The sequence below is a fragment of the Suillus fuscotomentosus genome (assembly GCF_016647785.1).
Source record: "Suillus fuscotomentosus strain FC203 chromosome Unknown F5891scaffold_23, whole genome shotgun sequence".
In the NCBI taxonomy this organism is placed as follows: domain Eukaryota; kingdom Fungi; phylum Basidiomycota; class Agaricomycetes; order Boletales; family Suillaceae; genus Suillus; species Suillus fuscotomentosus.
The window spans coordinates 380,960-399,937 of record NW_024539535.1 but is presented as its reverse complement, the minus strand read 5'-3'; the positions used below and the strand labels follow the sequence as shown (position 1 = coordinate 399,937).

The following is an 18,978-nucleotide window of genomic DNA, read 5'->3' as shown; positions in this document are numbered from 1 at the left end:
CTATGATTGCTATGCAAATACCTCAGTCACAGTCCGTCGCCTCTCCCGCCTTTGCGGAGGTATAGCGACGGTGCGTGACTGAGAACTCCCATTGTTGCCATCCCTTTCGTCACGAATGCTGTCCAGTGACATACGAGCTGCTCGTGAACCAAACGTCCGCCGGCGAGTATCTCGCTCCGTCTCTGAGCCTGAAAGTGGAGAACGGACTTGAGCAGGCGAAGGTGCCGGAGGAACACTCGTGTCTTCTTCAGTGTTAGAAGAGGACGTAATGGCCTTCCTGCGTGCCTCGTCTCGTGAGTGCTGCTGTTGTAGCGCAGATAGTGATACTTCAGAAGGACGCGAGAAGGTTACAGATGAACGAACGGAGTCTTTGGAGTCAACGCGGGATAGAGGGAATGTTGAGTTTTCAGGGGAGTTGGATACCGTATGGGTAGTTACAGCGGTTGTCGGATTGGCGGATGGCAAGGGGATACCTCGGATGGTAGCGGCGGATGTAGTAGATGGTTTGCGATTGTTGCTTTTGTCTAGCGAATTGCTTGTCAACCTGCCCATAAGCGATTCAGAAGGTAAGGTAGGAAGAGGTGGGGGGATGGCAAGAGACGGAAGTGGTTTTTGGCGGCCCGCAGGTACACCCCGAGCGGCAGGTGTTGGTGAAGGCTCATACTCAAGGGAAAGATCAACAATATCGGATGAGATATTATGAGAAGCGAGTGCATTTGACGTCATTTGACGATCACGTTGTTCTCGCGGTGTGAAAAGCCTACGCGTGGCAGACAGCGGCAGCGGAGGGAGAGGAAGGGAATTGCGTGACGAAGAAGGCTGATTCTGATCTGGATCAAAGTCGCTTGACGAAGGTGGACGTGCGATAGTTCCTTCACCGCGACCAGTGAGCCTTCTGGACGAGTCAGCAGTGGAGGCAGAAGGCTCCCAACTCCGTCTTGACTCCACACTCCTCCTTCCATCCAGTCGACTTCTATTACTGCTCCTATCTATTTCGGGTGTTCGGCGAGAAACGTCATTACCAGGGCCGCTTCTTGAGTGCTGTGGTTCGGGATCATTCAAAGGACCAGCAGATGCTTCCTTCACAATTTTGCCCACTCCAAGCAAAAACCCTGTAATCGTTCGGACGACTTCGTCGCTCACACGCAGGCTCTCGCGGTACTCCCCTCCCACTCTCCTCCAGATTTCACCGGTGGGTATCTTGCCCGATCTCTCATCATCCATCTCGGCGTCAATCTGCTGTTCCAGCGCTCGATTTGTACCCGTTCTCAACAACGCATTTAACTTCTCGGAAGCAAGAACGATGGTTTCTGCGCTGCGGAACAGTTCTGGTACGGATGCAGACTGATTCGGCAGACGGGACAAGATATTCTCGAACATTTTCAGAGATTCTAGCATGAGCTGGGTATGCTCCGCGCTCTGTTGGTGACTAGAGACCAACCCATTCCCAAGAGGTGTCATTGTGGTGTGACGTCGAGTGAGTGTGCCGCTACGTGATCTGTCTGGTGGTGTTGGTGCCGCTGGGACTTGTTGGGGTGGAAGCGGACGGACACCAGGCGATGCTCCCGAAGGTTGTCGCTCAATGCCCGAGTATTGCCGTCTGGATCGGAGTAAAAATGCCGCTCCCCTTCCGGCACCTCCATCCTCCCCATGATAGAACTCTGCCATCGAGGTTGCTGGCCTTGAAGAAGCTACACGCCCCCCTCTCGAATCTCGTTCAACTAAAAGTGTAGATGATGCCCTACTCGGATCTGAAGATAGATGTGACCTTGCGGAGGGACCTGCACCTTCACTGAGTCGTGTGCCACTGGAGCCGCTTGCCCGACTCCTGTCATCCGCCACTCTATCTTCGTCCTCCCACTCGACGGTTCGATGGGTGCTGGAGCCAGCTGTCCGTGCGCGACGCAAAGACACGTGCGAGCCATTGCTGTGTACAAAGACGTCATCATTGGCCTGTGTCACGTTCCGCATACCTATGCCAGCAGCACGTAGGCCTTCACCAGCCAGGCGTCCTCCAGCTCCCAGGGTGCTTTCGGCACTGCCGCCGCGCTGTGTTTGTCTGCGGCCAGAATCCGGAAGGCTTGAAATATCGTCCGATAGCCAACGCGTTTGGTGACGGCGCGTTAGTTCGCGAACGGTTGATGGAAGATTAGCACGAGCGCCACGTGGTGAATATTGAGGATTGGCATTTGCGTACGAGGTTCTGTGAGAAGTGCTGGCATTAGAAGTGTAGCTATCTTGATGCGAGTTGTGATGTGGTGTCATAGGCTCGATGGAAGTCTGAAGTTTGTCTGTCAGCAGAAGCCAAGGAGACGAGAATAAATTGCGTTACCCTGCCATCCAAAGTACGGACTCGATCACCGTCTCTAAATTCTCTTGGAAGTGGCTGCCGCGAACGTCGATTAACGCTTCCTGTGCCTGTTGGACTTCGTCGTGAAGATGCTACAGCAGCTAGTGCGGCGTTCGTCACATCGTAAGATGCGTTATCTCTAGACACAGATAGTGCACCGGCGATAGATACTCGCTTCCGAGGAGTGTGCGAGGGGGCAGGAGAAGGCTGTCGCGATCTAACCGGTGAAGCGGGAGCAGATATGCGGCGTTCTCTTGTACTAGTGCTTGGAGGAGGCGTTAACGACCGTTCTGGAGATGAAGAACCATATGAGCGAGAGTTGGAATGCGAATTAGAATACGAGGGAGTTGGAGCGCGCTGACTCTCGCGTTCTGTTTCAGAGCCAGAAAGTGCGCTATCATATTGCGGTGTTTCATCATACTGTCTTGTCGTAAGGGCAGAACGCGAGTGGGAAGAAATCCGGGAGGCTGCAGAAGAGGAAGATGAGGACGAAGATGCATGAATAGGAGGAAGCGGGGATCGAGATATACGGGAATTTGCAGGAGACGGAGTGCGGGAAAAGGAAGAGAGCTTGTTCAATGCCTGTGTTATGAAACAAAGGTAGTAAGGTCAGATAGTATAGTTCCATGTACGAAACGCGGAAATCGCCAGGACAAAAAAGTGAGGTTAGAGTTGTTGTAATTCACAATAACATGAGACACGTGCAAGTTACCAAGGGCAGGCTCCAATTAGAATGAGCGTCAAGGAACCAGAGGAGCACGCACCATGCGGTTGCGCTCAGCAAGGCTTTTAACTCGTTGCAAGGCCATGAGGTTTTCGTTTGGACTCTTTATTGCATGACTGCGGTCAAGGCGAGCGGTGTCGTCTTCTTCATTTGAATAGTCGTTTTCGTCATCGTCATCGTCGTCAATATTTCTGGAAGATTTTTCGGATATGCTGGGTGTGTCATAATTACGGTGGGTCATGTTTACGCTACCGGCATACGAGGCAGGTCGCTGGCGTAGACTGCCCGCGGTTGTACTCTTGTTATCACCTGTTGAACCACTTCCCGTTGAATTGGTTGCGGGTGGTGAAGGAAGGCCAGATGAACTTGACACTGCACTTGGGCTTTCTGGAGGCTCAGAAAAGTTAGGAATGACCTGCTCCTTGGGTGGTAACGATCCCAGGAAGATGGCGGATAAAGGACGCCTCGAAGAAGAAATGAGTGGGCGCGGCGTCATCACAGCCTGAAAGGCTAATCATCAACCGCAAAGGGAAATAAAAGAAACTTGATAGCGTCCTCGCTGTTGAGAACAGCGAGCAGAAATTAGTGATGAGGCAAGCTGGACGCCCTAGGCAGTGACTACAAAGCAGACGGTCCAAGGGAAGCAGTCGTGGGAATTTCAGGGACATACTTATGTCCTGATCCGAATTAAGGCCGACGGGAGCGGAGCCGGTAATATATACCAACTCTATCAGCTTGCCACAACACTGACTCCAAGATGGTTTGACTGATCCGTCATAGACCACAAAGTGAATGCAACGTCTGAGTATCATGTGTAATATACTCGAATGTGCGTCCACCCTGTCCGATCCTCCAGCAGCGACACTATCATAGTGCTACTTTGCCCTGAGCTCAATCCGGCCGGACCCGCCGCTGTGAATGAATCATTCATCGACGTTAGCTGACGACCATCTCTGATATGACGAACACCGAAGATGATGTTACAGTGAGTGGACGTGATATAAACAGTAAACTGATAACAATGTTTCATCAGTCTGCTCGTGATTATACCGTCATCGGAGACGAACTGTATGCCCTGTTTAGGGATCAGGGTGATCTGCAAGCCCTCCAGCTAGCTATTGGTCATTACAACGCGGCCCTCACTGAAGATGTCCTTGATTCCCAATGCAGCAGAAGCGACCAACTTTTAAAGCTGGGCACAGCACTATCTCGACGTTTCGATCTCGTTGGTGATACTGCCGACTTGGACGTTGCCATCGATTGCCACAGTGTGGCCATTGAACTTCAAACGCCGGATAGTCTTGATGTCCCCATCATGCACGTCAAGCATGCTCAAATGCTTATGAAACGCTTTGCGCTCCACGTAAACCAGTCAGACATTGATCTCGCAATTGAACAATACGCATGCATCTCCAATCAAACCGATCCTGCACACGAAGCATGGCTGGTTGCCCTCGCCGATGCACTGGTCACTCGCTTTTCCCACTGGGGGGACGTCAGAGACCTTAGCCAAGCTATCCATTTATATGAATCTGTAGTCAACTTCGATGCCTCCAACGCACTCACTCACTTCTGTGCTTGGCAATCTATCCCTTGCGCATTTCTTTCGCTACCAACAGGAAGGTGATGCTCCAGATCTCACATCATCCATTGCCTACTCTACAGAAGCTCTCGAGAAGATATTCTCTGAGGATCAAAACCGTTCCGTCTTGCTCAATAACCTTGCGAACGGCTTACTTCTTCGCTTCAAAAAGCTCGGGGGCACTGATGACTTGGAGCAAGCCATCAAATCCTATGGTTCTGTCATTGAACTATGTCCACCGGGGCATAAAGGGCGTCTCCATGCCCTGAGTAATCTTGCGAGTGCAATAATGACCCGTTACGAACTCCAAGCGTCTCTAGTAGACCTTGAAATCTCCCTAAGTTATTTCCTCGAAGCGCTCGATATCTGCCCCAAAAACCATCCAGATCGCCCCATATTGCTCGGTAACCTTGCGACTACTCTCCGCAAGCGTTTTCAACACACCGGTGACATAATTGACTTGGAAACATCCATCGAAAATCATTATGAAGCACTACATGCATTGTCACCGTCTCATCCCCATCGCTCTGATACATTATGCTCACTTGGCAACGCCCTCCAGTCCCGATTTGCGTTTCAGGGGGATCCTGGTGATCTCGTTGCAGCTGTAGACCGCTACAGTGAGGCTCTCCACCTGCGACCTCCATCATATCCAGAACGTGCTGACTTGTTAAACAACATTGCCAACGTCGCTTTCAACCTGTTTAACGAACAGAGAAACCCTCGTAATCTCGACCTGTCCATCGAGAACTACTCTGAAGCGCTCCAGTTCAGCCCAGAAGGGTTTCGTCGGTCGTTGTTGCTTCACAATCTCGCTTCATCTCTTACGACGCGTTTCATATACCGCAATGATGCTAAGGACCTGGACCGGGCATTGGAGCTAGGTGCTTCTGCATTGGAACTACGTGAAAGAGGCCATGAGTACAGATTGTCCTCTCACGTCATGCTAGCAAACGCAAAGGGTCTTAAATACGAGCTTGAAGGTGATCCTGCCATGCTTCAAGCTGCATTATAACATCTTGACAAGGCACATGGTATGTGCACTCCTGGCCACCCGTCCCTTCTTGACATCTGGGAAGAGTATTCTCGTATCCACCTTCATGCCTACTCTAAGGCACCGCAGTCCACAAACAACTTGGAGGAAGCATTTCGGTACTTCAGAAGTGCATCAACTCACATATCCGGAGGCTCGCTGCCAAAATTCCGCGTTGCGTTACTATGGGTCAAAGAGGCGGAGGTACACAAGCACCCATCAGCACTGGACGCCCACCAGATTGCTTTGAACATGTTCGACCGCCACGTCACGACGAAGCCATCCGTTGAATCACGGCATCGTATAGTTCGTGAATACGCACCCTCTTTGGCTGTAGATGCCGTATCGTGTGCTCTCAGACTTGGGTTGGCCACACTCGCCGTGGAGATGCTGGAGCACGGACGAGGTATTTTATGGACATACCTCGCGCGTTTCCGGACGCCACTGGATGACCTGCAGAACGCTGGTGAACATGGCTGTCAACTAGCACCTGAGTTTGTAAGGCTGAGCTCCCTTCTCGAAGACGCAGCGTGTGGTGCTGTGACTGAAGAGGGGTTACAGCACTACCGAAGTCTCCTCCGGGAATGGGACGGTGTGGTAGATCAGATCCGGCTCGTAGATGGGTTTGGCGACTTTCTTCTCGCACAGAGCTTTTCTAAGCTTAAGAAAGCCGCAAAGAATGGACCAGTGATCATCACCAATGCCAGTCAATACTCCTGTGATGCAGTGATCATCCATCACGAGCACGATCCAATCCACATCCCCTTACCCGACATCAACACATCTGATATCCTTCGATTGTCTGAACAGTTCAGGTACTTTGCTACCAATCGCGGCAGAGGACGCTCCGCAGAAAGGGAGCTTACTGAGTTACTACGTCAAACATGGGACACTGTCGTCTTTCCTGTAGTCAAAACACTAGAATCCTCTCTTCACCTTCCCCAAGGTTCAAGGATATGGTGGTATCCCACTGGTCGTTTCAATAGCATCCCACTCCATGCCGCAGCGCCGTTCCGGAGAGGCGAGAAAGGTCTGCCTAATTACTATATTTCATCATACACACCGACCCTTTCTGCCCTTCTGCGGTGCCAAAAACCACGTCACGTTTCCAACGATAAGACCCCGCCACGGATCTTGGCAGTAGGACAGGCAGCACCCACTGGTGGTTTTGCAAAACTCGGGACGGTCGATGAAGAACTCGATTCGCTTCAAAGCATCTTACCGCCCGTCATGTCTATGACACGACTGACTGGCGAGAGCGCAACACGTTCAGAGTCCCTCCGCGCTATTCATTCAAGCCCTTGGGTTCACCTTGCCTGCCATGGGAAACAAGACGTGACTCGCCCTCTCAAGTCATGCTTTGCCATGAGCGATGGACCTCTGGCGCTCTTGGACATTGTTCGCGCACCATCCGATCCCGCAGAATTTGCATTCTTGTCGGCGTGCCACACCGCCGCTGGAGATAATAAAGCCCCGACGAAGTTGTGCATCTCACTGCTGCGATGCAGTTTGCTGGCTTTAGAGGAGTTGTTGGAACTATGTGGGCTGTGGATGACGCCGTCGTGGTCAATATGGTCTCGGCGTTTTACGAAGCCCTCCTCGAAAGATCACCAGACGGACTAAATTCTGAGCATGCAGCAGTGGCTTTAAATACAGCCGCAAAGAGAGTGGATAAAAGTGTTGTTCCACTGCAACAAAGGATTGTGTTCATCCATATTGGAATATGACGAGAAAGATACTCAGGGAAAACGTACATACCAACTGAAAGGCTAGATACAGATACGCTGTATTATTTACGACTCCTAGAGGCGACACGTTTGCTTTTTCCTGGCCTCTTACTACCTCCTGCTCCCCCTCGTCCTGCCTTTGACCCATGTCCTCTTTTTCCTGGTGCAGAATCAAAATTGTCGGTAGAGGCTTTAGTGTTTTGTTTTGACCTCCGGCCTTGACTACCAAAGCCGAATTTTTGATCGCGTGCATTACGCGTTATTTTCTTCCCACCAGGGCCTTTGGCATGTTTAGCAGGCCTATCAGCAATGGCATCTTCAACCGCGATATCAAATGCATCGCCACCCGCGCCATCTGCCTCAGCATTTTCCAGGGCACCTTTGCGTTCTACGAGAACATTAGTGAGTTGATTGTCTCAGCAGAAATATAGACATACTTCTTTTGAGCCCTTTAAGTCGCTCTTCCATGTCCTTCTTGCTACGTTCTCTTTCCTTGAGCTTCTCCATCTGCACCTGCTTGCCAAACTTCTTCCCCTCCCTCTCTCTTCTCTTCTCTTCCGACTTCTTGATCCCGGCACGTTCATCGAGTAACCGTGAACGAAGACGCTCCATGTGCGCGTCGGACTTGACCATCTCTGCAAAATAATCTGAGGGGCGTGTAAAAGGCAGAGAATGAGAGGCAGCAAGGGTGCGGGCAGTATTAGCGGCATGTAGTGCTTGTTTATAGCTAGATGTAAAATGAGTTTTTGTTAACGAAGCAATGCGGAAAGTGCACTAACAACGCAAGCTCGCGATTGAGGTCGTCATCTACATCGGCCTCTATTACTTGAGGATACGATATGACGAGGGTTTCTGTCCACGATAATGATGGGTCGAGTCGAATTGCCTCTCTTATGCGACGAAGAGCAACCTGCAATGGAAGGTAATTAAGTTTCGCATGTCGCTTCATAAATGGATAAACACATACGGTATTGTCGATTTCGACTTTTTGTTCTGGAACTGCATCTTCATCAACATGACCATCTTCGAGATCATCAAGTGCCACCACATCTTCTGAACCATCTGAATCTACTTCACTCTCATCCACAGGATTTTCCTGGTCTTCAACCTCCTCAACCTCCTCCTCACTGTCACTGGCTGAGCCCTCGTCCAAATGTGAATGTGCAAGATACGGTATGTCTGGGTGCATGTTTGGGGCGGATTGTTGGTCATTTTTCAGCTCTCCTTCTCTCCGACACGTCATGTGACTTGCTGCTAGCATTAATCTTAGTTATTATAATTATTCTTATTAAAAATAATTAAAAGCTCAAAAAAATCTGATTCAGTAAGTCGAGGTTTTACTGATAGGCTAGTCTGTGCTTCATGAAGCTTTGAAGCATCAAGCTACAATTGTCAAGGAACCAAACACATTGTGCATAAAGGTGTGTGTCTTATCACATACTTGTAAGCTTAAAAATTTGGCTTGAAACGGATGAGACGACGGTTTGGGAAACAGAATATGGTGCCCGGGGTCCCTCTCTAAGCAAGTTGATGGTGACTCTTCACCACTGTTCACATACCTTCTAAACCAGCTATAACTCATCAACGTTGCAACCAGTTTTGCGTCTTTCGTATCAGTATGCCGACTCTTGTAAACTGGAAGTTTCTTGAGCCTGTACTTCCAGTCTATCTCCATATATGACCGTTCAATCAACTTACCATTGATAACAGATTCGCCTACGGCGCCGTGGCCAACTGTTTGCTGCTGGAGCTTCAGTCGACCCACCTTCCGCAAGCGAAGTTCAGAAGATGTCTCTTCAGCCACCAGCCGATAGTTCTTTCGAAATTGACCCAAGCATTGTCATCAGGGGAACCAATCACCCGGTCGCTTTGGGTAGTCTTGGAGATGTTTACAAATGTACCTTGAACAGGGGCGCAAGTCAGGAAGAAGTACTTCATACATCTACTTGCTCTGAATGTACTCGATCTATAATCTTCAGGTTGCAGTCAAATCCCCACGATTCTCAAGTATAAGTGAAGCTGAAGCCGCCGAAATCAACCGTGTATGTTTGGGTAGCTTCTGAAACTACCAAGTATCCGAAATTCATGTCATTCGAACGCAGAATCTTGACCGGAAACTCAGTATCTGGGCCATATTAGAGCACCGGTATGTAATACGCCTGTACGGCACTGTAACAGGTTTCGGTCCATTCCGTGCTTTCGTCACCCCCTGGATGCCAAACGGGACTTTGAACTCTTACCTAAATCACGCTAATCTCACAGCAATGGATAAACTTTCCCTGGTGAGCTTGTTTTCAAGGCCTGTGATCATAATTTATTACTTTCTTAACAGCTTAAGCAAGTCGTTGAAGGGCTCAAATATCGTGAGCGGGAATGAATCGACTGTGGAAGCGACCAACGTAACTGATTGTTGTACTTGCGGACCAGTTCACGACAGCGACGTGATTCATGGTGACCTAACTAGTGTAAGTTTATTATTCTGTGTACCCCTGATCCTCTGATTATGATTGTAGGACAATATCCTGGTTGCTGCCGATGGATCGCCACGCCTCGCAGATTTCAGTGTCTCGAATATCATGATAGAGTCTAACCGGGTATACTCCTCCCATTCTGGCGCACTTCGTTGGGCTGCTCCAGAGCTTATTATCTCCTGCGAAGGTGGCACCGTGCAATGCGCCACCAAATCCAGTGATATATATTCTCTCGGGTGTCTCATGCTCCAGGCAAGTCTCTTATTTCGCTTGTCCGTGTTATTGACATGGTGATGCAGGTATTATACGGGAAGCTGCCCTATTGGTGGATCAAAACTACCTTGCAAGTTGTTCCATGCAAGTCCCATTTTCAAGAGCCCATTAACGACAGCTTGCAAATTCAAGCACATCATCTTACTTACATGCGACGGTGTTGGTTAATCAATCCTGAATCTCGCCCATCGGTGGATGATACTCTAGCGTTTATTGATGAGATGTTTTCACATGTTCATGACTGGCCTTTGTTCTACAACCTTCGAGAACTACCTGACCAGGTTATTACAACATATGAGCATCGTGGCACTGTGGCAGGGGGTCTGGGCGATATCTGGAAATGTAATTGGCGCAAGAACTCGGAGGAAACTGAAGTCAGTGTATTCTTGTGTGTATACAGCCAAAATTCATTCATTTCAGGTTGCGGTCAAATCAGTCAGAGTTCCTCATACAGGCAACCGAGATGATTCAGAAATCGAACAAATAATTGAGGCCAGTATCGAGTTTTTGGCATGTTGCGCTGGATACAACGGGATTTATCATGCCTCCTATATCATAGATAATTACTCAAGAGGCTGCTGCCTGGGCCAAGTCGTCACACCAAAACATCCTACCCCTGTATGGGACAATCCCTCACTTCAGACCTCTTCCCGCCTTTATGTCTCCGTGGATGGCCAATGGCTCGCTGACGGACTATCTACGACGGGAGTTCTCCTGTTTGTCAGCAACCAGGAAAATTGATATTGTAAGCCCATTACTAGAGCAGCATAATCGTGTCTGAGCTCTATGGCAGCTAAACCAGGTGGTTTCTGCGCTTAAGCATTGTTAGTGGCATTCTTGAATGTCAACCTTGGACTTACGGCTGGTTTCAAGTGCATGATGATGGCATCATTCATGGTTCTTTGACAAGTGTAAATTGTGTGGACGCCAATTATCATGCGCTTACGATACTCACAGGATAACGTGTTCCTTGATGGCTCTGGCAGGGTTTACCTTGCTCACTTTGGCCGTCTCTCCGAGATTTTTGCGCGAGGACAAACCCCTATGTCTGGTTTAGCACATGTGAGGTACATTGCGCCCGAATTCCTCACTCCCATTGTAGATGCAGGAGCCTCGAAATCGAGTAAGGCTGGTGATATTTATTCATTTGGCTGTCTCATGATCCAGGTATGTTCTTGCTCTACTGAGCCCCCATATCACCTGATATTCTCTAGATGTGGTTAGGAAAGGTACCTTATTGGTGGATTCGCGATGCCGGCGAAGTTCTACCAGAAAGAATCAAAGGTGCGCAGCCCTTCCAGATGGAACAGGTATGTTTCAAAAATGTGTTCTGTTGGAAGGTTGAAGTTATTGACAAATCGGAGATAAATGAAATGTATTTGACCTTCGGGAAACAATGTCTGTCAGTTGAAAGCGAGGCCCGTCCGACGATTGAGGATGTCTTTTGCTTTTTCGTAGTCCATAGCATTGGGTGGGTTATCTCCTATGCACGCCTGTTTCTGTACTTAGCGACTATAGTGCGGTTGATTTGACAAATTCTATTAGTCGGATCAATAAATACGCCGCGCACTCCGGAGGATATGCGGATGTCCACAAATGCCGACTTGCCCTGGACTCGACGACCGTGCTTGTACAGCAAACTGTTTCCCATTACCAGGTCTCTCGTGGATGCGTTGATGTGAGTGTCAAACAGGCAATTTCACTTTTCTAACGGTGTCTAGGTTGCAGTCAAAGTGTTCAGGCTGATGGGAGGGATGGAGGCACCTAGAGTGATCAATGTTGGTGAAAATTTTTTGCTTCCTCATTCTAGTGACCGGTTGTTTGCCAGCGATTTTTTCGTGAGATCAAAATATCGTCGACACTTAATCATGAAAATATTGTACCTCTCTGGGGAGTTGCGCGTCAATTCAGTGTTCTTCCCGCCCTGGTTTCGCCGTGGCTAAAGAATGGCACCCTGACCGAATATCTGCGGAATCGACACAAAGAACTTTCTCGTGGCCAACAGTTTGCACTGGTGCGCTAAAGTCGTTGTATCATAACAACAGTACACACTAAGGACGCTTTAGCTTAGGGATGTAGCTCGCGGCCTTGAATATCGTTGGTCCAATGTTTGCAATTTATATCAAGCATATCTGACGCGGATCTGGCAGTCCATTCGCAGCTGATTGTCCATGGAGACTTGAGTGGCGTGTGTACACCTTTACCGAGTTTGTGACTACCCAACTTAAACCTTTTAGTTCAACGTCCTTATCGACGACGACGGAAAAGCATGCCTCACCGATTTTGGTTTATCTGTTTTTATTCCAGCGAGAATAAGCCAAGCATTATTACCTATCGCGCCTGGAGGCACCCTGCACTGGATAGCACCCGAATATCTGAAGGCGGATGCCAGTAACGTGCCATCCATGCTCTCTCAAGCAGGTGATGTATACTCTTTCGGAGGAATCATGCTTCAGGTATGTGCGTGTTAGCATTCACAGCCTCCAATAATTGATGGCATAAACATACTCTTGTCTAATGCACTCATTCACAACTCTAGGTATTAGAGGGGAAGATCCCATACCACTACATCACCCATACTACTGCTATAGTTGGTCAAATATTACAAGGGATCACGCCTCGAAGGCCGCTTGTACCTGTTATCATTGATGACGACTGGGATTTCATCCAGAAATGTTGGTCACCACATGCGGCGTCTCGTCCATCTGCCACAGATCTTGTTACGGTTATGGAGGCACGGGCTATAATTATCGTGTAACAGCTACTTTCATATCGATAGATTTTGTTTCCTTCACCGCTTTTGTTTACTCCTGGAGCTAAACAAACAATAGGTCATCAGCAAACTACTGGTTCCCCGACTCCCACGTTAGTGGAGGGAGGGCTTTGTCGAATGCAAACGGATTCCCATCACTAACAAGATGTGCGAGAATGCTGTGCTGAATTTCACGAACAGGGTAATCAAGTATTTCATGGACTGGCATGGCTAAGCCCTACATTAGTATTGCTCCTACGTAAACACAGATCCAGCTAGTGTATCACACGACATTAAGAAATGAGAGTATACATGAAGCAACATGACATATAATGGGACACACCCAGAGTTAACACAGACACAGGAAGAGGATTGCTTCAAAACCGAGACCTCATACAGAAGAAGTCTCATTCAACAGTGCTTCTTTAAGGTGATTTATTACCTCTTCTAGTGACGGACGAAACTCGCTCTTCGCTGACCAGCACCGCCTCATTAAATCCAGGTGATTAGGCTGAATCTCGATGGAGGCGTTGACGGGCTCTGTGCGTTTGAACTTGGCAGAAAGAACGTGTATGGGAGACTTTAGCCACCAGTAAGGCCGTTGCCCATATAGGACCTGCACGCCAGCGATGTTAGTGTCACTAGCCAGCCAACGCGAGACTACGAACCTGAAGCATGATACCGCCGAGAGCATATATGTCGGTAGATCTCGTTGCGCATTGCATGCCTTGATCTTCTGGGGGGTCAAGGAGCTCTGGAGCGACCCAACGTACTGCACCAGTGTGGTAGGAAAAGGTAGGATTGGATTGTACCATGATATTGGAGATACCGAAATCTGCAAGACGAGGGGATCCATCCGCAGCAACCAGAACATTATCCTACAATTACCTTGAGATGATTCCAGTTGCACGACATGTGTGAACTTACGCTGGTGAGGTTGCCGTGTATCACGTCGTGGTCGTGGACTGCAGAAAACAAAATTACATTTGTCAGGTCCATAGTGAATCCATCACTCACGATACTGGAGCCCCTCGGTAATTTGTTCAAGCTATTGAAAACGTAGTAAGTTCTCGTACTCGGCTTCGTGGATTAAACTCACGAGCCGAAGCCTATCTATCATTAAGAGAGTCTCATGTGCATGATGAAGGTAAGAGTCCAAAGCCCCATTCGGCATCCAGGGGGAAACCAATGCGCGAAATGGGCCGAACTGCTCTACAGTGCCATGCAAGGGCAGTACATATTGATGCTTCAACTTGGCCCATATACGGATCTCGCGGTCAAGGTTCTGCAGCTCAAAGTTCAGATATGCGGCCGTCAGACTGGACCGCAATATACCTTGTTGATTTTGGCAATTTCACTATCACTCAAACTTGGGAATCGTGGGGATTTAACCGCCACCTGAAGTCACAATCAGGACATGCAGAAAAAGTAAGTCTATGGAATACCTCATCCGAACTTTCGCCGCGGTTCCATATACACCTGTAAACGTCTCCAAAACCACCTGAGGCGGTTGGGTAACTGCTTTGCCTGTGGATATCACTTGGTTTGATACAGAAGGCACTACCACTGTTCCATGTTACAGAGTCCCGCTGAGGTAAAGAAATGACATGCGAGTACTCTGTATCAGAAGTAAGGAGGCGCCCAGCGGAAATATGATCGTCGGAAGTTCTGCTGAGAACGTCCGAGTCGACGCTTGCGGGGGTGCTGGCAGAAGGCTGAACAGAAGATGATTGGCCACGTAGTGCATGGCTGACCTGTTAAAGTGAGATGGATGGATGGCTCCACGTACAATGTCAACAAACATACAAGATTAAAGAACTGTTGGAGGCGGACGAGCATGTCGATGGGAAATTACAGTGGGAAATAGTCCTGTTCCTCTTATATGCACTAATGCGACAATATCAGACATTTATCCCACGATAATTACGCTGCGTAGGGTCAAACTGAAGAGTATTGGAGGCAAACACTCAGGAAAAAATGTACCATGAGGCCACCTCACGTTAAGACCTCACCGTATGGATTTCACACACCCTAGGGGTATGCTAAATTTGGTAATTTTGTGGTGAACATTAGGCATCGTGTATACGACTTTTAGATTTTTTTTGTCTTCTTCTGAGAGCTGGCGCCACTACCGCACATGTCACTGCAGAATAAATTTGCCTTAGAAGCCTATCAAATAAACCAATACATTCGAAATGAAACTATCGAAAACGGAATCAGCCGCGCGCGGTGATGGAAGCACGTTGAAACAAGACAAGTACCCATTGATTGCAGCTGTCGAAGCTGCATTGGACCATTTCTCTGGATGCCGGCCCTCAACGTCAACGTGCACAACGCATGTTCATTGGTAACGTGTATTTGGTGTGTAGTCCGAAAGGAGCCACGTCAGTGAATTCGTGAGTCCGCGATATTTAATACTGACCCATTGTTTTTGCGTGTCACTATCTGGCAGTACTAGTGTAGGCCTGCCTCGTTAAAAGAGCACAACCCATGAGTCTACCAATCTAAATGATTCTGTCTTTCTTACCCCACTGCAGGTCTTGGTTAGAGGAGGTTGGGAGGAAGTTGTGGTGGTGGAGAAGCCGCCAGTCTGTCATGATTGCTACCATCGGTGGTAGTGAGATAGACCCCGACAACCAGCAAGTCCATGATCATAGTACCCTGTGACAACGCACGTCCTGATGCGATTTCTAATGCAGCCTACCCGACCTTACAGGATTCGTATCCAAGGAGTTGCCTCATCCAACAGCGCACGGTAGTTTCGGGACTGTGTGGAAATGCACCTACATCGCATCCAACCGTCAAGGCATGAAGGCAAGCATACTACACGTATGGCTGCCCAGTAATCTGAATCCATCACAGGTAGCAGTCAAATCCCTAAAGATATCTGTCGCAAGCGACGATTCCAGGGCTAAGCTTACTCTGACTCAAGTACGTTCTCAGCTTCCCCTTTGTATGTGATACATGTGCTCAAACCTTATAACATTACAGAGACTCTTGGGCGATTTCCATGCACGGAGGCAACTGCATCACGAAAATCTTTTGCCTCTGCTCGGTTTCAGTCACGGATTTGGGTTACTTCCAGCGATGGTTTCCCCCTGGATACACAACAGCTCACTCACAACATATCTTGAACGTCATTTCACAGAATTGACTATCGAACAAAAGCTCCGGATTGTGAGTTATCTTTCAGAAGCGCTCGTACATCATGGTATTCATTGAAACCTTAGTTGCGGCAAGTAGCTGCAGCTATCAGCTACCGTATGTGTAATATTCAGTAGTTTGTGAAAACAACGAGTAATGGCATTGCAGTCCACTCGAAGGGCGTTGTCCATGGCGACCTTACTGCCGTACGTACTAGTTGTCTGATACCCGCCTTCAAGTCCTGACCTGGAACGCCAGAATAACATTCTGATAGATTCGGACCGCAATGCCCACGTGGCAGACCATGGAATTCTCACAATGTGTTCTGAGCTCTCAGGGACTTCATACATCAGAAGCAACGTGCGGTGGGCGGCACCAGAACTCATCGAGGTGCCCGAAAACGAAGAGTCGTTGATTCCACTGCCAGCGAGCGATATTTATTCTTTCGGATGTATTATGCTTCAGGTCCGAGGTATTCCATAGTAGTTGCGTTGGTTTGCGACTAAGATCCCGTAGGTTATGACAGGTCGACGACCCTATGCAGATGTGCAACGCGATCATGAAGTTATTGCCCTGATACTCAAGGGTAAGAAGCCTACAAGACCATCGAGTCCGCACGATGCGGATTCTTTTTGGGATTTAATCGAGAAATGCTGGGGTGATACAGGACGTCGCCCCTCTGCCGTTGATGTTCTTAACAGGATCAGATGATGTGCACTATTACGATTAGTTAAGAACTGATCGATTTTATTTTACCTAATGTATTTACATAATCATTCCTACCTCATAGGTAAACGCGTACTAGTACTCCGTCAGCAGCGAAAGCCAACGCTGATTTTGTACAGAGGGAATATTGTGGGTGGAGAGATAGAGTTTAATATTTTGGTTGCCCGAGGGAAGAAGGTAGGCAAACGCCTCTTCAGGCACCGCTTACCACCTTACATCCTTAGTTAGTTTGTCCCGTAACTTGGGGCATGAGTCACATTGTATGAAAACCTCACGGTGAGCACAGCGCAAGCGGTTGCAGTGTGTCTTCATCTTGGAATTTGTCATACGTGGGCACGTTTCTTTCAGATCCTGTGTGAGCGTTCAAGATCAAGACGCCCTACATACCCAAAACCTGCGGAACTCGATCAGCGGAGCAAAAGAGATAGTGCCAGAACCAGTTGACTATGTTGCCATAAAATATTTCTGGCTTGCCATCGGTGGCAAGCAGACACGGAGCTGAAATTTTGGCCTGTCAGGCCTTCAGGACTCAGCCGTGCATTAGATACAAACTCAAAATCCCTTTTGATCAGTCACCTCTGTTATCTTTTCGGACTACACACCAGATACACGTTACATGAACATGTGTTGTGCGTACTTCAAGCTGTCTCGTTTCAACGTGCTTTGCCACTGCTTCTATCACCCCGCGCGGCTGATTCCGGTCTCAATAGTTTCATTTTGAATGTGTTGGTTTGCTTGATAGGCTCCCGAGGCATTGGTTCTGCAGTAATGGCACCAGCTCTTAGAAGAAGACAAGACGATTTTTCTAAGTCATATAATGAATGGCCATGCCGCCGGCGCCGTGCAGGTTTCTGAGTGCTCGGAAGTACTAAGTATACAACAATATCTCTTTCGTGTCTTTGCACTCAATATATATTGTGCTTCGGGCGCTCAAATAATTCACACACTGTTACCGAGTTCCTCCATCATGGATGTTTCAGAGATAAGACAGACTGTCGACCGCTTCCGAATTCTCATCATCGGAAGAGCGAATGCAGGAAAAACCACCATCCTCCAGAGGATTTGTAAGACACAGGAGAACCCAGAAATATATAACAGCGCCGGGCAAAAGGTGCGGTCCATGATACCAGTTGTACTACTAGGATGATTATAGATTAACTGATGAACATCGGAGATCAGATCGAACCCGCCGTGTTGATGGGATCTAGAGAGGTAGGGCATGTTCTTTGTTGTTGATCACCTCATTTGACGAGTTTTAAGCGGGGAGTGCACAAGATCGAGAATGAAATGATGTTTCGAAATAACCCAGGGTTCGTCTTTCATGATTCGTGTGGGTTCGAGGCAGGAGGACAGTCCGAATTCGATGAGATGAAGGCTTTTATCGCAAGTCGTTCTAAGGAGGGACGTTTGAATGATCGAATCCATGTCATATGGTAATCGGTCAATTTTTTTGGCGTGCGCTATCTCACATCTTTGGCATAGGTACTGCATCCCGATGGATGAGGATGGCAGGTGTTTCACGGAAGGAGAAGTCAAGTTTTTTTCTCAGTGTGATACTGGGAGCAGTAAGCCCTTGTATTTGCTGTTGTGTATCATCGACTTATTCCCATTCTTCAGTTGCAGTAATAGTGTTGTTCACTAAATTCGATGCTCTCTACGACGATGAATTTGCAGATCTAACAAGTAAGGGAGTATCGAGACAAGATGCTAAAACGCTGGCCCCGCAGCACGTCAAAGACGCATTTGTCAATGGGCCACAAGTACAACTTTTGTACAGCCGCAAGGGCAACCAACGTCCTCCAAGATGTCACATATGCCTGCCTGGTAAGTTTGACTAAATTTCGAGCTGCTAATAGTCTATATCTTCTCTCCGACATTTAGATATGGACAAAGACGATGCAGACTGCGGGATGCTTATCGAACGAACGGCTGAAGCTCTGGACGATGAAACTCTCAAACAGCTGTTTGTCTCAACTCAGCGGACCAACTTGGAGGTGTGCATGAGATATGCACTCAAAATGTAACTCAAACCTCACTTATCTGTAGCGAGAGATCATTAACTGTGTATTAAGGACACTTGCACGGCATCTCGACTTCTCCCAGATAATCTCATCGCATATACCTGGGAAATCCGGCCGCCAGATTATAAATGATTTAGGTTTATGGTTTCCATATACCTCAGTAAGATTGTAGGAA

At 48.3% G+C, this 18,978-nt stretch overlaps 7 protein-coding genes across 7 annotated transcripts; 4 read left to right on the top strand and 3 right to left on the bottom strand.

Annotated features, from left to right (window-relative positions):
• Positions 1-9: 9 nt before the first annotated feature.
• On the bottom strand, positions 10-3,713 carry F5891DRAFT_1144913 (uncharacterized protein; the record flags this gene model as incomplete). The annotated part of the gene is made up of 3 exons (XM_041364990.1): positions 3,115-3,713; positions 2,333-2,770; positions 10-2,280 (listed from the first exon to the last, which is right to left on the bottom strand). The coding sequence occupies exons 1-3, from the start codon at positions 3,568-3,570 to the stop codon at positions 10-12; spliced, it is 3,165 nt and encodes a 1,054-aa protein (XP_041226742.1). The 5' UTR covers positions 3,571-3,713.
• A 319-nt stretch (positions 3,714-4,032) lies between these two features.
• Positions 4,033-7,312, top strand: F5891DRAFT_1223803 (CHAT domain-containing protein; the record flags this gene model as incomplete). Its single annotated transcript, XM_041369469.1, has 4 exons — positions 4,033-4,059; positions 4,108-4,569; positions 4,613-5,639; positions 5,736-7,312. The coding sequence occupies 4 exons, from the start codon at positions 4,033-4,035 to the stop codon at positions 7,310-7,312; spliced, it is 3,093 nt and encodes a 1,030-aa protein (XP_041226741.1).
• Positions 7,313-7,395: 83 nt separating this feature from the next.
• F5891DRAFT_265004 (eukaryotic rRNA processing) lies at positions 7,396-8,623 on the bottom strand. The gene is made up of 4 exons (XM_041371133.1): positions 8,384-8,623; positions 8,196-8,326; positions 7,854-8,143; positions 7,396-7,804 (listed from the first exon to the last, which is right to left on the bottom strand). Exons 1-4 carry the CDS (start codon positions 8,603-8,605, stop codon positions 7,479-7,481), a joined length of 969 nt encoding a protein of 322 aa, XP_041226740.1. The 5' UTR covers positions 8,606-8,623; the 3' UTR covers positions 7,396-7,478.
• A 303-nt stretch (positions 8,624-8,926) lies between these two features.
• F5891DRAFT_1030234 (kinase-like domain-containing protein) lies at positions 8,927-13,074 on the top strand. The gene is made up of 21 exons (XM_041361563.1): positions 8,927-9,345; positions 9,396-9,458; positions 9,519-9,698; positions 9,749-9,779; positions 9,844-9,881; positions 9,930-10,139; positions 10,187-10,534; positions 10,581-10,652; positions 10,720-10,905; positions 10,954-10,984; positions 11,034-11,071; positions 11,118-11,327; positions 11,375-11,470; positions 11,525-11,631; positions 11,679-11,838; positions 11,882-11,938; positions 11,989-12,174; positions 12,227-12,257; positions 12,311-12,348; positions 12,398-12,616; positions 12,700-13,074. Exons 1-21 carry the CDS (start codon positions 9,205-9,207, stop codon positions 12,916-12,918), a joined length of 2,661 nt encoding a protein of 886 aa, XP_041226739.1. The 5' UTR covers positions 8,927-9,204; the 3' UTR covers positions 12,919-13,074.
• A 54-nt stretch (positions 13,075-13,128) lies between these two features.
• F5891DRAFT_1277837 (kinase-like domain-containing protein) lies at positions 13,129-14,751 on the bottom strand (the record flags this gene model as incomplete). Its single annotated transcript, XM_041370288.1, has 8 exons — positions 13,129-13,528; positions 13,581-13,790; positions 13,840-13,877; positions 13,930-13,960; positions 14,012-14,197; positions 14,248-14,310; positions 14,358-14,666; positions 14,719-14,751. 8 exons carry the CDS (start codon positions 14,749-14,751, stop codon positions 13,304-13,306), a joined length of 1,095 nt encoding a protein of 364 aa, XP_041226738.1. The 3' UTR covers positions 13,129-13,303.
• A 789-nt stretch (positions 14,752-15,540) lies between these two features.
• On the top strand, positions 15,541-17,009 carry F5891DRAFT_264883 (kinase-like domain-containing protein). Its single transcript, XM_041371132.1, has 7 exons — positions 15,541-15,726; positions 15,775-15,843; positions 15,904-16,089; positions 16,143-16,173; positions 16,225-16,262; positions 16,315-16,521; positions 16,573-17,009. Exons 1-7 carry the CDS (start codon positions 15,721-15,723, stop codon positions 16,765-16,767), a joined length of 732 nt encoding a protein of 243 aa, XP_041226737.1. The 5' UTR covers positions 15,541-15,720; the 3' UTR covers positions 16,768-17,009.
• A 725-nt stretch (positions 17,010-17,734) lies between these two features.
• Positions 17,735-18,806, top strand: F5891DRAFT_1144902 (GTP-binding protein; the record flags this gene model as incomplete). Its single annotated transcript, XM_041364988.1, has 6 exons — positions 17,735-17,893; positions 17,962-17,994; positions 18,043-18,215; positions 18,265-18,347; positions 18,400-18,606; positions 18,664-18,806. The coding sequence occupies exons 1-6, from the start codon at positions 17,750-17,752 to the stop codon at positions 18,804-18,806; spliced, it is 783 nt and encodes a 260-aa protein (XP_041226736.1). The 5' UTR covers positions 17,735-17,749.
• Between the last annotated feature and the right edge of the window lie 172 nt (positions 18,807-18,978).

Coding starts and splice junctions, on each gene's coding strand:
- F5891DRAFT_265004 (XM_041371133.1), bottom strand. CDS start 8,605: ATGCACCCAGACATACCGTATCTTGCACATTCACATTTGGACGAGGGC. Junction 8,327..8,383: donor AAGTCGAAATCGACAATACC/GTATGTGTTTAT, acceptor CTTCCATTGCAG/GTTGCTCTTCGTCGCATAAG. Junction 8,144..8,195: donor CTCAATCGCGAGCTTGCGTT/GTTAGTGCACTT, acceptor TTTTACATCTAG/CTATAAACAAGCACTACATG.
- F5891DRAFT_1030234 (XM_041361563.1), top strand. CDS start 9,205: ATGTCTCTTCAGCCACCAGCCGATAGTTCTTTCGAAATTGACCCAAGC. Junction 10,985..11,033: donor GGTTTCTGCGCTTAAGCATT/GTTAGTGGCATT, acceptor GCTGGTTTCAAG/TGCATGATGATGGCATCATT. Junction 11,839..11,881: donor TCTCTCGTGGATGCGTTGAT/GTGAGTGTCAAA, acceptor AACGGTGTCTAG/GTTGCAGTCAAAGTGTTCAG.
- F5891DRAFT_264883 (XM_041371132.1), top strand. Junction 16,090..16,142: donor TCGAACAAAAGCTCCGGATT/GTGAGTTATCTT, acceptor TTGAAACCTTAG/TTGCGGCAAGTAGCTGCAGC. Junction 16,174..16,224: donor AGCTGCAGCTATCAGCTACC/GTATGTGTAATA, acceptor ATGGCATTGCAG/TCCACTCGAAGGGCGTTGTC.